Source organism: Squalius cephalus, assembly GCF_949319135.1.
Source record: "Squalius cephalus genome assembly, chromosome: 13".
NCBI lineage: Eukaryota > Metazoa > Chordata > Actinopteri > Cypriniformes > Leuciscidae > Squalius > Squalius cephalus.
Genome location: NC_137134.1, coordinates 33,856,485 through 33,868,783, shown reverse-complemented (window position 1 = coordinate 33,868,783; position 12,299 = coordinate 33,856,485). Strand labels below are relative to the sequence as shown.

General features: G+C 35.0%; 1 protein-coding gene across 1 annotated transcript; it reads left to right on the top strand.

Moving 5' to 3' along the window:
* Positions 1 to 1,532: 1,532 nt before the first annotated feature.
* Positions 1,533 to 11,539, top strand: LOC307170018 (CD48 antigen-like). Its single transcript, XM_079890952.1, has 4 exons — positions 1,533 to 3,079; positions 8,373 to 8,675; positions 8,834 to 9,124; positions 11,209 to 11,539. Exons 1-4 carry the CDS (start codon positions 3,049 to 3,051, stop codon positions 11,214 to 11,216), a joined length of 633 nt encoding a protein of 210 aa, XP_079747078.1. The 5' UTR covers positions 1,533 to 3,048; the 3' UTR covers positions 11,217 to 11,539.
* The last annotated feature ends 760 nt before the right edge of the window (positions 11,540 to 12,299 follow it).

Here is a 12,299-nt window from a genome sequence, read left to right as displayed (position 1 = left end):
AACTGAACATGATGGAGATTATATACTACAGATCAACAGTGAGATCAAGAGGTTCAGGCTCTATGTCCACAGTGAGTAAACCTTTTGAGTGATACGGTCCCACATTTTGGGATTTGCAATGTTCAGTGATGTCACATAACTGTCAGATTCAAACTCTTCAGACAATTTGAACTGCGGCGCAAACAAACATGGCGGCACCATCTCACATTTTAAATCAAGATCATGACGGTTCGCCATGGAAACAATAATGGGGAAACGTTCTAAAATAAATGTCGCCTTGATAAACTCACCCAGTCAGAATCACGCGTGAAAGGGTTAAATAGACTATTGGTTTCACCTGTTTTTAATGACAAAATTAAATTAAACTCCATTTTTTCTTTTTGTTGTTTTATGATATTGTTTATTTCAGTCACTCTAAACTCTGATCTTTGTAATAGTAGTTTATGGTAATCATCATGATTTTTAAATGTATGCAATGTTTGATAGAGAGCAAACGCAGTGTTGACAGAACCGGGCTAATATGATCACACTTCCTGGTTCTAGTAAGAGCTCGAGCTGCTGGAGTTTGCTTGGTAACGCTTTAGATTACAGCCCGCAAAGAACTGCGTATTTAAAACTAATTTACTGTGTAACTTTCTGTAATTATAGTGTACCTATATGTAAAGTTTTAGGAATAAAGGGGTAATAACCAGAAGAATTAACAAATTATTTACTGTCAGTATTTTAGAACTAAGCGTTACTTATTCTACTATTATGATACAACAGTCTTACATTTGAGAGCAATATAGCGAAAACATACACTGCAAACTGTTTTGTAATAACAGTATACCAATACATATAGGCTTTAAAAAATATAGGGTCCATATCTGTGCATTTATACAGGACTTTCTTTTAACAAAAGTGCACTGAGAACTAAAACTATTGTAACTTTTTCTTAAATACTGGAGAAATATACTCTTGTTCATGTAGTTACAGGGTAAGTGTGACTTCTGCGGGCTGGACATTTAAGTGGTGCTTGTTACTCTTTTTCTCCATCAAGTTAATACTAACACTTTCTTTTCTTTTTTCTCTTCTATATCTATTTAAAAACAAAGTTTTTGCCGTTTGGTTGGTGAGTTTAAATGTGTTTTTTTGACTTCAGTTGTTTCTGTTCTGGTACCATGTGATAAATTACTGGTTAAATTAGTCAGAGAGGGTCAACATTCACTGTTAGTCTCATCACTGTAAAAAATGTTTAGCCTCTCCAAGTCAAAATTTTCTAGTGACTGATCACATCTAAACTTTTAAATTGGCCCAAGTGCAATTCTTGTTGCAGTAGTCTGTTAACATTGGCTCAATGAGAAATAATACATCAGACTAATTGAAAAATGTAGATGTAACCTGGAAAAAAATCTTTTTGCAAATAATATTTTTACAGGACATCCAGATAACCATATGTTTTTTACATTCATTCATAATATGCATGCATTCCTATGCATATGAATATGAATCAAGTAAATAAACAAGTCAATTCTAAATGGCTTTTTTTTTTGGTAGTTTTCTGTAGTTTATAATCTCTTTTTTATTGTTGTTTGCATTCACTCATGTATCTAATCATCAGACCAAGTCAGCAAAACTGCAAGCACATCATACGCTTTACACTCAGTTTGAAATTGAAAAACAAACTTTTTGCAAAACGTATATATATTTCCATATATGTATTTATGAATGTATGTATGTATATGTATGTGTGTATGTGTGTGTGTGTGTGTATTCTACACTTACAAGCCACAATTTAGATTGTTTCACAGCAGCTTCACAATAGAAACAAATTCAAAACAAATTCTCCTGTAAAGCAGCTCTAGAAGCCAATAGAGTGATTATTCAGCTCAAGTCACTTCAGTGTTGACTCAGTTTAGTTCAATAACTGTAACATTCATCAGAATGCATATATACTGTATACATGTACATGTGACAAACTCCTGTACACTCACTGCACAATGAACAAGCAAAAGACAGTAGAGTAGTGTTTTACATTTTTCACACCTGTGTGTAGTTTGGTGTGTATGTGGCTAATCATTTGATGTTTGTGTGTAGAGTTACTATGCAAAAACACAATTTTTGAAAGAGTATATTTTGCACGAGCTGTCTGATGTGTTGCATGTTGGGTGCGTGTTTTGTGGTTTTGTGTGAGTTTCCAAAAAACTTGAGCCATGGTTTCAGAAATTGTGTGTAACCAATTTGAAAAACTGTTATACTACCGTCAGTTGTTTAACATTTTATTATAATAAATGGTCAAATATTAATTTAGCTACTTCTTACCTCTTTTTCAAGTGAAGCATTGCACTGGAATATTTATTGTGAAAGGTGCTATAAAAGTATTTTGAATTACTTGATTGTTTTTGGCATCTGGTTGTTAAGTTTTAAATGTGTTTTAATAATTAGTTATGGCTTTAGTTGTTTCTGCATCAGATTCATTGTTGGTCTCTCTAAATGTTGGTTCTATAAAACACTGAAGCTCAAACAGCATTAGTTTCAGTGTGATGTGATTCTCGTCTGAAGTAAAAGTTATTTCAGTGTTTGATGTTGTGTGGATCAGACTAACTTCATCAGTAAATTAGTTTTATTCAAAATAATCTCAAAGATAAAATTATTAATCGGTTTTGTAGTTTGGAAATTTATTTAAAATGTAAATTTCAAAGTGTTTATATTATTAATCCATCATAAAGTTATTTAAAAGTCTATCAATTAAACAGAAGAATCTTGCTGTGTTTGTACTTCAGGAGAGCTTGTGGATGGAGAAAGGGCAGTGTCCGTGAAGGAGGGAGATTCACTCTAAACTCTGATCTTACTGAAATTAAGGATGTAAATTATATTGAGTGGAGGTTTGGAGATGAAAACACTTTAATAGCAGAGTTCAATAAATGGTTAGAAGGAATCACTGTATATGATGATGTTCTTGATGGGAGATTCAGAGACAGACTGAAGCTGGACAATCAAACTGGATCTCTGACCATCACAAACATCAGAACTGAACATGCTGGAGATTATAAACGGCTGATCAACTTTATGAGGATTGATTTTCATCTCAATGTCATTGGTGAGTAAAAAAAAAAAAAAAAAAACATTTACCAGATGTGGCCTTTAAAAATGCGCGTCTCAGAGAAAAGAATGCCACAAGCACTTCCGAAATTCTGCGGGATCGTGCAGAAGGGGGATTAGGTGTTGGACGCAGGAAATACTAAAACCTGTAGATGGCAGTCGTGTTTCATGTGGCCATACTGAGTTGACGAAGTATGACGAATACAATGTTTTCTTTTGCCAGTTACATAAACAGTCACATATTCTTCATAAAAATCCGACTCAAACGCGCATCATTTGTCTTATTTTTTTTTTCCTGTGTACTTACAGTAGAAGAGACGTGATGTAGGCTATGATAACTGAGTCTTATAACACAATAATTTGCGAAGACCTTTAAAGAGACCGAGATCATTTGCGCAATATCATTATCTAATTTTACATTTAGTTCATTTTTGCATCTTAACGTTTTAAATAGTTTTAACATGGTTGTAATGCGCTTTTCTGCATTACACACAGTACTTTTTATACTATCATGTTTCCCTTATAGGCGTCGATTTCGGTGGGGACGGTGGGTACGCACCCACCAGATTTCGTCATGAGTCATTTTGTACCCACCACTTTTAACTTCAGTCCATATTAATTTGACTTTTGGTTCGATTTTTTTTTTTACCGTTTTCAGTGGTTATGAGGAGCTTAATTAATTTAACCTGAGATGTGCGTTATATCGCTTTTTGATCATTCTTTGTGTTGTCGAATTTTGACACAGTTTCATTATTTGTTCATAATAATTTGATTCATAATTATGTCATTTTTTTCTAAAAGTAAAAAAAACAAAGTTTTTTCTAAAAGCAATATTCTAAAGAGATACAAAGACATTGTACGTGTACCCACCAGATTTCGTCATGAGTCATTTTGTACCCACCACTTTTAACTTCCGTTGACCGTTTTCAGTGGTTATGAGGAGCAATATGAGAGAAAAATTTTGTAATCATTGTCTGACACAACAAAAAAATATATAATATTCATTTTATTTTAATTTTCGTGTTCGCATTTATGAGGGAAAAAACAAGGTGTCAGTTTACGGTTATGGACGTGAGCGCTCTAAAAGCGGCAATAAAAGTCTGCTTTAAAACTTTCACAGAGACCTCAAACAGAACAGCTGCCTTTCTTTAAATTGAATTTCGTTTTGTATTAATTATATCTTAATTTTAATCAATGTTTCGTGAACCAATTGCCTGGATTTAAGAAGTAAATATAGCAGACAATCACGACATTGGAGGCGCCGGGCGATATCTCATAAATGAACCGAAACTCAGCGTGTAATGCACATTCACATTTACAGTGTATTTAGACACATTTAGACGCATTCATAATCATTACTTTTACCGGTTCTTTGTGGCAAGCTTTATGCGTGCGGTCGTGCGCTTGAGTGCGGCTATATTACGTAAACGCTCATGATCCATAAGTAGGCTAATTAAATTAATATAAAGGGGCGATTTGTCCACGAATTACTTAAATGAACAACTAGCCTAGTATACTAGTCGACTACAAAAAAAAAACTTTTAGTCGAAAGCAGCCCGTATTCCACATATTTTCGAACCAGGCAACAGGACATCTGTGTTGAGCGAGGCCGTGGACCCTGAGCGGAATGAACGAGCGGAGCGGAATATTCAGAAATGCGCTCTCCACTCACGAGCTCTGATCGGAACAAACCCGAACCTCACTGTCTGCTGAACTTGCAGAATCATCAAAATATAATATTTTCTAAAGAAGAATTTTAAAACTTTATTGGTGGTAGTTGAGAAGAATTCCTCTTTCCATATCTAAATCATTTCGAGTGCAATATAAATGTATCATATTGTTATTCTTATTATATAAGAATAATACGTATTTTTTACAACATTTTTAACATATAGAGAATACAAGTTTAGCGTGTTGTGTGTATTTCCTAATTATAAGCTTTTGGTGAAATTGCAACAAAACTAAAAGAGTAAAAGTGCATAAAAACATAAAAACATGGCGTCGTCTCAAGAAATATCTGCGTACACACTAAACCACTGAAACCGACTCAAAACGATGTAGCCTAGTATACATACCAGACCAGGCACTGCAATTCTGCCACAGACATACACTAAAAACGGAGAAGACTTAAAGCATGCGCATAAACCTTGCGCGCTATACAACAATAATATTAGGCACAGTAGCTTCTTTTTTTTCTTTTCTTTTTTTATCAAGAACTTTGTTGAACAATATGAACAACCATATGGTCTGGTACAAAATATGAGTCACGATATTCGATAGTTAACGGATGCATAAAGCTTGCCACAAAGAACTGACAAAAGTAATCATGTGTCAAATATAGCAAGGAGACATTTTAATTGTTTACTAATCAACTAGTGTTTTATGTGTCAGTCAAAGATGTTGACAATGCTGACTCGTCATCTTCGCAGATATTGTGAACGTGCCTATAGAGAGAAATGCACACTTACAAAAGAGAGTTGTCTGTTTCTTTTCGTTTTGAATTGTTTTGTTTAAAAGTGGACATTTCAAGCTTTCTAGATACATTTCTGAGTTTCGGTTCATTTATGAGACGAGCTCAGTTCACGAGCAATGCAAGTTATATCGCGCCGGTGCCTCCATTTCCTGATTAAATCGTCTTAAATGCGTCTCCGTGTGGACAGATACCAATGTAATCTTCCTGATTTAATCACGTAAAACACAAGTCTAAACACAAGCACCACTCTTCTGAATGATGGTAACCACAAACCTCCAAGAGTTTGTAAACCAATTGTTTGTAAAACATATTTAATATTTACAAATTCAAATTCAAAAAAAAAAAAAAAATGTTTTACAGTGTATAAATAAAACGACATGAAGAAAGTTATTTCCAAAATGTAATTAATTGCACAGTCTTTGTTTTAGCTGCTTGTTTTAGCTGCTACCAATTGCACAGAGTCAAGAAATTACAACCACCCACCCCCCAGGTCTGCCGATTCAACCCCCAATGCTAATCGATCTCCTCTCAGGGAATCAAAAGAAAACCGGTTTTTCCAGTTTTCACCAGCGTGTGGGCGGGGTTTTAATCCCTTGCAGTTCCTTTGTTTAAATGCTATTTAAGCAAATATACTATACATACGCTTTAAGTTATTTCAAATTAATGTTTATAGCTTAATTTGTTGATATCGCGTAACTTAATTTGACATATGTTGATATAACCAACTGACATTGTAGATTCCATTGCATGCCAGGAAGAGGCTTATGCTTTGTTTTAAGTAATGAGCATTTACTATAATATAGCCGCACTCAAGCGCACGACCGCACGCATAAAGCTTGCCACAAAGAACCGGTAAAAGTAATGATTATGAATGCGTCTAAATGTGTCTAAATACACTGTAAATGTGAATGTGCATTACACGCTGAGTTTCGGTTCATTTATGAGATATCGCCGGCGCCGGTGTCGTGATTGTCTGCTATATTTACTTCTTAAATCCAGGCAATTGGTTCACGAAACATTGATTAAAATTAAGACATAATTAATACAAAACGAAATTCGATTTAAAGAAAGGCAGCTGTTCTGTTTAAGGTCTCTGTGAAAGTTTTAAAGCAGACTTTTATTGCCGCTTTTAGAGCGCTCACGTCCATAACCGTAAACTGACACGTTGTTTTTTCCCTCATAAATGCGAACACGAAAATTAAAATAAAATGAATATTATAATTTTTTTTTGTTGTGTCAGACAATGATTACAAAAATTTTCTCTCATATTGCTCCTCATAACCACTGAAAACGGTCAACGGAAGTTAAAAGTGGTGGGTACAAAATGACTCATGGCGAAATCTGGTGGGTACACGTACACTGTCTTTGTATCTCTTTAGAATATTGCTTTTAGAAAAACTTTTAGTTTTTTTACTTTTACTTTTAGAAAAAAACGACATAATTATGAATCAAATTATTATGAACAAGTAATGAAACTGTGTCAAAATTCGACAACACAAATAATGATCAAAAAGCGATATAACGCACATCTCAGATTAAATTAATTATATAAAAAACAGGGAACATTTTGTAAAAGCAAAACTGAACAAAATGCATACTTAAAATAATTGTATTAGGCTATGTGTTACCGAATATTTAATACCACTTCCCCATAATGTTGTAATTATTTTTTTAAAACAACATCTGTCAAACTGTCAATCAGATACCTCTTATCTGGTCATTTTTATTTTATTTTAGAAGTCATAACTGTTGATCACCCTATATGAATATTTAGAAGATTTACAAACTGTCGGCAAGACCTCAAACCAACCCCGGACATTCTGAGACTAACGTGGAAAAATCTTTATGCTTAATGCATTAAGACAGTTCAATTAAAATATTTATTAATAATGTAATGGCAAATCAGATGCGCCCAAAATATAAATGCTACGCGTTGAGCTGCAACATTACCTCACAAGAAATATCTGCACAAGAACAATCACACAAGAAATATTTTCACGAATTAAGAATCTGGGTAAGTCGCATTATTTAATTGCATTATGTTAGGATGATTTTGTGTATATATATAAAAAATACTGCTGGGTTTTTACAGGCAGAGTCACGTGTATTATGCTCACACTAAATTCTCTGTTGCACTTATATAAATGCGCATTGCATGCACAATCATCTTAATAGTTGTACAAAAAAGTTATGCGCTACTGGCAAGAACGTCACTTTGCTGTTTTAATAAAAGCAATGTTAAATATTCTGCATGCACTCATCTCCTGGAAACCACAGCAATGACAAAGCATATAAAAATTCGTAAACGTTGTCCAATACCCCTTCTTGTCTTAATGAACCTTTTGCATTTACAAATATTTTCAAATGTCTGTATAATACAGTAGCCTACTGTAAATATTTGTGTCTATTACTATTTATAATTTATATTTTATTGTGGATGTTTTCTCACAATCGTGACGTAATGAAGTAAAAGAAAAAATCTAACGTAAAGTTGTTTTTTATGCGCCACCTGGTGGATATTCTGTGAAGCGAAACACATTGAGGGAATTTGTAAGTAGCGCCCCCCGAAAGCACTTGCAGAATTCTGCGAGACTCTACGAGACGAATTGCCGAATGCCGCGGGAGAAAACGCGCGTTTTTAAAGGCCAGATCTGTACACCTGTTTTTTATGACAAATTTGAAATTAATTCATACACGATTTTGATTATTTTTGTTGTTTTAGGATATTTTAAATTTAAGCTATTTACAGTAATGTAATAAACCATTTGTGACAAACCCTGTTTCTCTTTTTTTTTTTTCTGTGTGTTTGATGATACAGTTGAAATATCAGTGATGGAGGGAGATTCAGTCACTCTAAACTGTGATCTTACTGAAATTAAGGATAATGATGTGATTCAGTGGTTTGGAAATGAAAACACTTTAATAGCTGAAATCCATAAACGGGCCGACAGATTCACTGTATATGATGATGTTCTTGATGGGAGATTCAGAGACAGACTGAAGCTGGACAATCAAACTGGATCTCTGACCATCACAAACACCACAACTGAACATACTGTATTTTATTATCTGATTTTTACAAGTCGATTGTCATCAAAATCATTCAGAGTTTCTGTCTATGGTGAGATAATTTATCCTGTCCTTCAAATATTCTTCAAATATTGATTTGTTGAATCATTTTATAGTTTGAGATGACTGACCATATAAAACTCACTTAACACACTGAACCGAATATAAGATGGTTTATTAGATTTGATCATATTTCTGTTTATTTTTCAGCTCGTCTGCCTGTTCCTGTCATCAGCAGAGACTGTTCTTCATCTTCATCATCATCATCATCATGTTCATTAGTGTGTTCATCAGTGGTGAATGTGAGTCATGTGACTCTCTCCTGGTACAAAGGAATCAGTGTATTGTCCAGCATCAGTGCGTCTGATCTCAGCATCAGTCTCTCTCTACCTCTGGAGGTGGAATATCAGGATAAAAACACCTACAGCTGTGTGCTGAACAATCCCATCAGCAACCAGACCACACATCTGGACATCAACACACTCTGTCACACATGTGCAGGTACCACAGCACTGATATTAGCATTTATTTATGGAATATTTTATTCTGATTGGTCAATCGCTGCATTCACATATTTTCTGATAAAAGTCGTCGTCCATAGCAACGCTGTATTTCAGACCACACATTCGGTTTAGGTGCGACTTTCTCTCGTATCACACCACAGACTTGCGCTCTCTTGATTCATATGTGCCGATATAGACCTTATTCACATCAGTGCCATCATTGATTTTTAATGGGAATGAAAGTGAGGCTGAGGGATAGACATAATCTTGACATCTCTTCAGTGGGTTGTACTGTTATTTAATGTGTTTTTGGAATGTTCTGCTAATGAAATACTGCAAAAATATCTTTCCAAGAGGTTTCAGTAGACAAAAAACTCCAGACATATACAACTTTTTACAGCGGATGCCATTGAAAACACAGTAAGTCTATTGCTTCCAAACCTGTCATGGCGCTGCTCTGAATAAGGTCTATAGTGGGTGTGGTTTAGTTATTTGGAGAATCTTTAAGCAGTGAAGTGGCCTCTAGATGGGGTCTGATCATGTGCGATGAAGCACACGGGTAGACAGCATTGTTTTGTCTGATAATTTTTTTGTACGGCCACGATGACGAGACGCAGATGTAAGCACTGATAAGGGAGTCGGCCATTTTAAGTGCTCATAATCAATCACATAATCCTTCCAGTAGTGACGGGCGCTTTCTAAACACTCTTTGTGAAGCTTTGAACCTTTGTGAATCATTTGTTTTGAACCTGTGATTTGGAGCATGTATCAAACTTCTAAAGTCACGTTATTTTAGTAAACGAGGGTTCATTACATGCCATAACTGTTTGTTAATGATTCAAAATTTCAATGTTTCAACAAGGAACTCATGAACCCATGAATGATCCAGCGTCCATATATAATTTTTACCTGATTTACAATCAATTTAAACTGTTCTTTCTATGACAGGTTCATTGTTGGTCTCTCTAAATGTTGGTTCTATAAAACACTGAAGCTCAAACAGCATTAGTTTCAGTGTGACGTGATCCTCGTCTGAACTAAAAGTTTTTTCTGTGTTTGATGTTGTGTGGAGATCAGACCAACTTCATGAGGAAATCAGAGTTTTATTTAATAGGAGATGCAATGATTAATGCCATTTTAACACAATTTTGCTTCTGATGTGACTTGTTGATCATATTTGGCATTGTGCAGTATATTATGTGTTGTTGAACATGTTTTCCAGAGTCACTCTTGTTGGTCTTGAGTTTTAGAATTTCGTAACAAAAGTAAAAGACACAGAGACTCCATTATAGGCCTCACAAATACAAAACAATCATTCAGTGCAAGAAACACTGACTCATATCCCAAAATACTCACTCCCAAAATACTCACTGACTTATATTCCATAATACTCACTGACTCATATCCCATAATACTCACCGACTCATATCACTGATTCATGTCCCATAATACTCACTGACTCATATCCCATAATACTCCTGACTCATATCCCAAAATACTCACTGACTCATATCCCATAATACTCACTGACTCATATCCCAAAACACTCTCTGACTTTTATCCCATAATACTCACCGACTCATACTCACCGACTCATATCCCATAATACTCACTGACTTTTATCCCATAATACTCACCGACTCATATCCCATAACACTCACCGACTCATATCCCATAATACTCACTGACTCATATCCCATAACACTCACCGACTCATATCCCATAATACTCACTGACTCATATCCCATAACACTCACCGACTCATATCCCATAATACTCACCGACTCATATCCCATAACACTCACCGACTCATATCCCATAACACTCACTGACTCATATCCCATAACACTCACCGACTCATATCCCATAACACTCACAGACTCATATCCCATAACACTCACTGACTCATATCCCATAACACTCACAGACTCATATCCCATAACACTCACTGACTCATATCCCATAACACTCACCGACTCATATCCCATAACACTCACCGACTCATATCCCATAACACTCACTGACTCATATCCCATAACACTCACTGTTTTTCTCCTTTGACTCTGTGTGTTTGTGTTACAGGAATCTGAGATGACGGAGGTGATTTACACATTTCACCAAAGAACAATCATCAAACTCTGTGATTCTGTTTCTCACAAATGATGATCTAATCACAACAACTGCATCTGGCTTTACACTATTATGGTGTCAGATATAATAATATAATGAATATAATCTGATTTGTTGTTTTGTTTTGTCATTTATATTTCCTCTAAGTGATCTTTGAGTTCATTGTGATCCTGAATGATAAATACTGTAGATTTCCAAAGACTGTTTTAAAAATTTAGAATAACATGCTTTATCCTCCATATGTGTCTGCTTGTGTTTATCAATAAAGTTTTCTCACTCTGAGTTTCAAGAGTCTCTCCATGTTTTATGTTAAAATTACTATATTGCTGTATATGTATATTATTTCCTCTTTCGGAAAGTCACTGAAACGCTAACGTGGATTTTGTTTTCCTGTTTGATTAAATGAACACACAAAAATGTGTTAGAGACGTTGGTTCACTAAAATGTTGACTAAAGAGTATTTTTTCCAAGCCTTGTTACAGTTATACATAGTATACAGCTAAACTATGAGGATCGTATAAGCTCATCATACTTGAATTTCAGGAAACATTGATCCAGGCCTCTACACTTCTCAGTTTCTTCAGAAGAGAAGGCCAGGGTAAACTCACATGTGTTTCACCTAGAGTTTCAAAAGTGTTATTTTGCTCAGATTTGCCAAAATACCAAAGTAGGATATGCAATCAAAAAACAGAGATCTTGTTATAAACTCAACAAAACATCAAATTTTCCAAAGACCAAATGCAAATTTCTCTTAATGAACAATTACTACTGTGTTTGCTCATTAACAGTCACTGATGAATTTTCTTGCAACAATGCAGGCAAACTTTATAAATGTTATTCACTGGTTTTGGGGTCAAAATGGATGCTGCAACGGTTTTCTTCTATGTTTTATCTGTACAGAAATGTGGTTAGATCTTTTGGGTGGATAAACAGCTTCTGCTGAATGTTTGTGGAGCGTTTTACGATAAACTCCTGCATGTACACTTTAAGAGTGCACGCTTTCACTGCGTGATGTACCCTATTTTAATGCAGTGTGAATTCCC

Coding starts and splice junctions, on each gene's coding strand:
- LOC307170018 (XM_079890952.1), top strand. CDS start 3,049: ATGAGGATTGATTTTCATCTCAATGTCATTG. Junction 3,080..8,372: donor TTTTCATCTCAATGTCATTG/GTGAGTAAAAAA, acceptor TTGATGATACAG/TTGAAATATCAGTGATGGAG. Junction 8,676..8,833: donor ATTCAGAGTTTCTGTCTATG/GTGAGATAATTT, acceptor TTTATTTTTCAG/CTCGTCTGCCTGTTCCTGTC.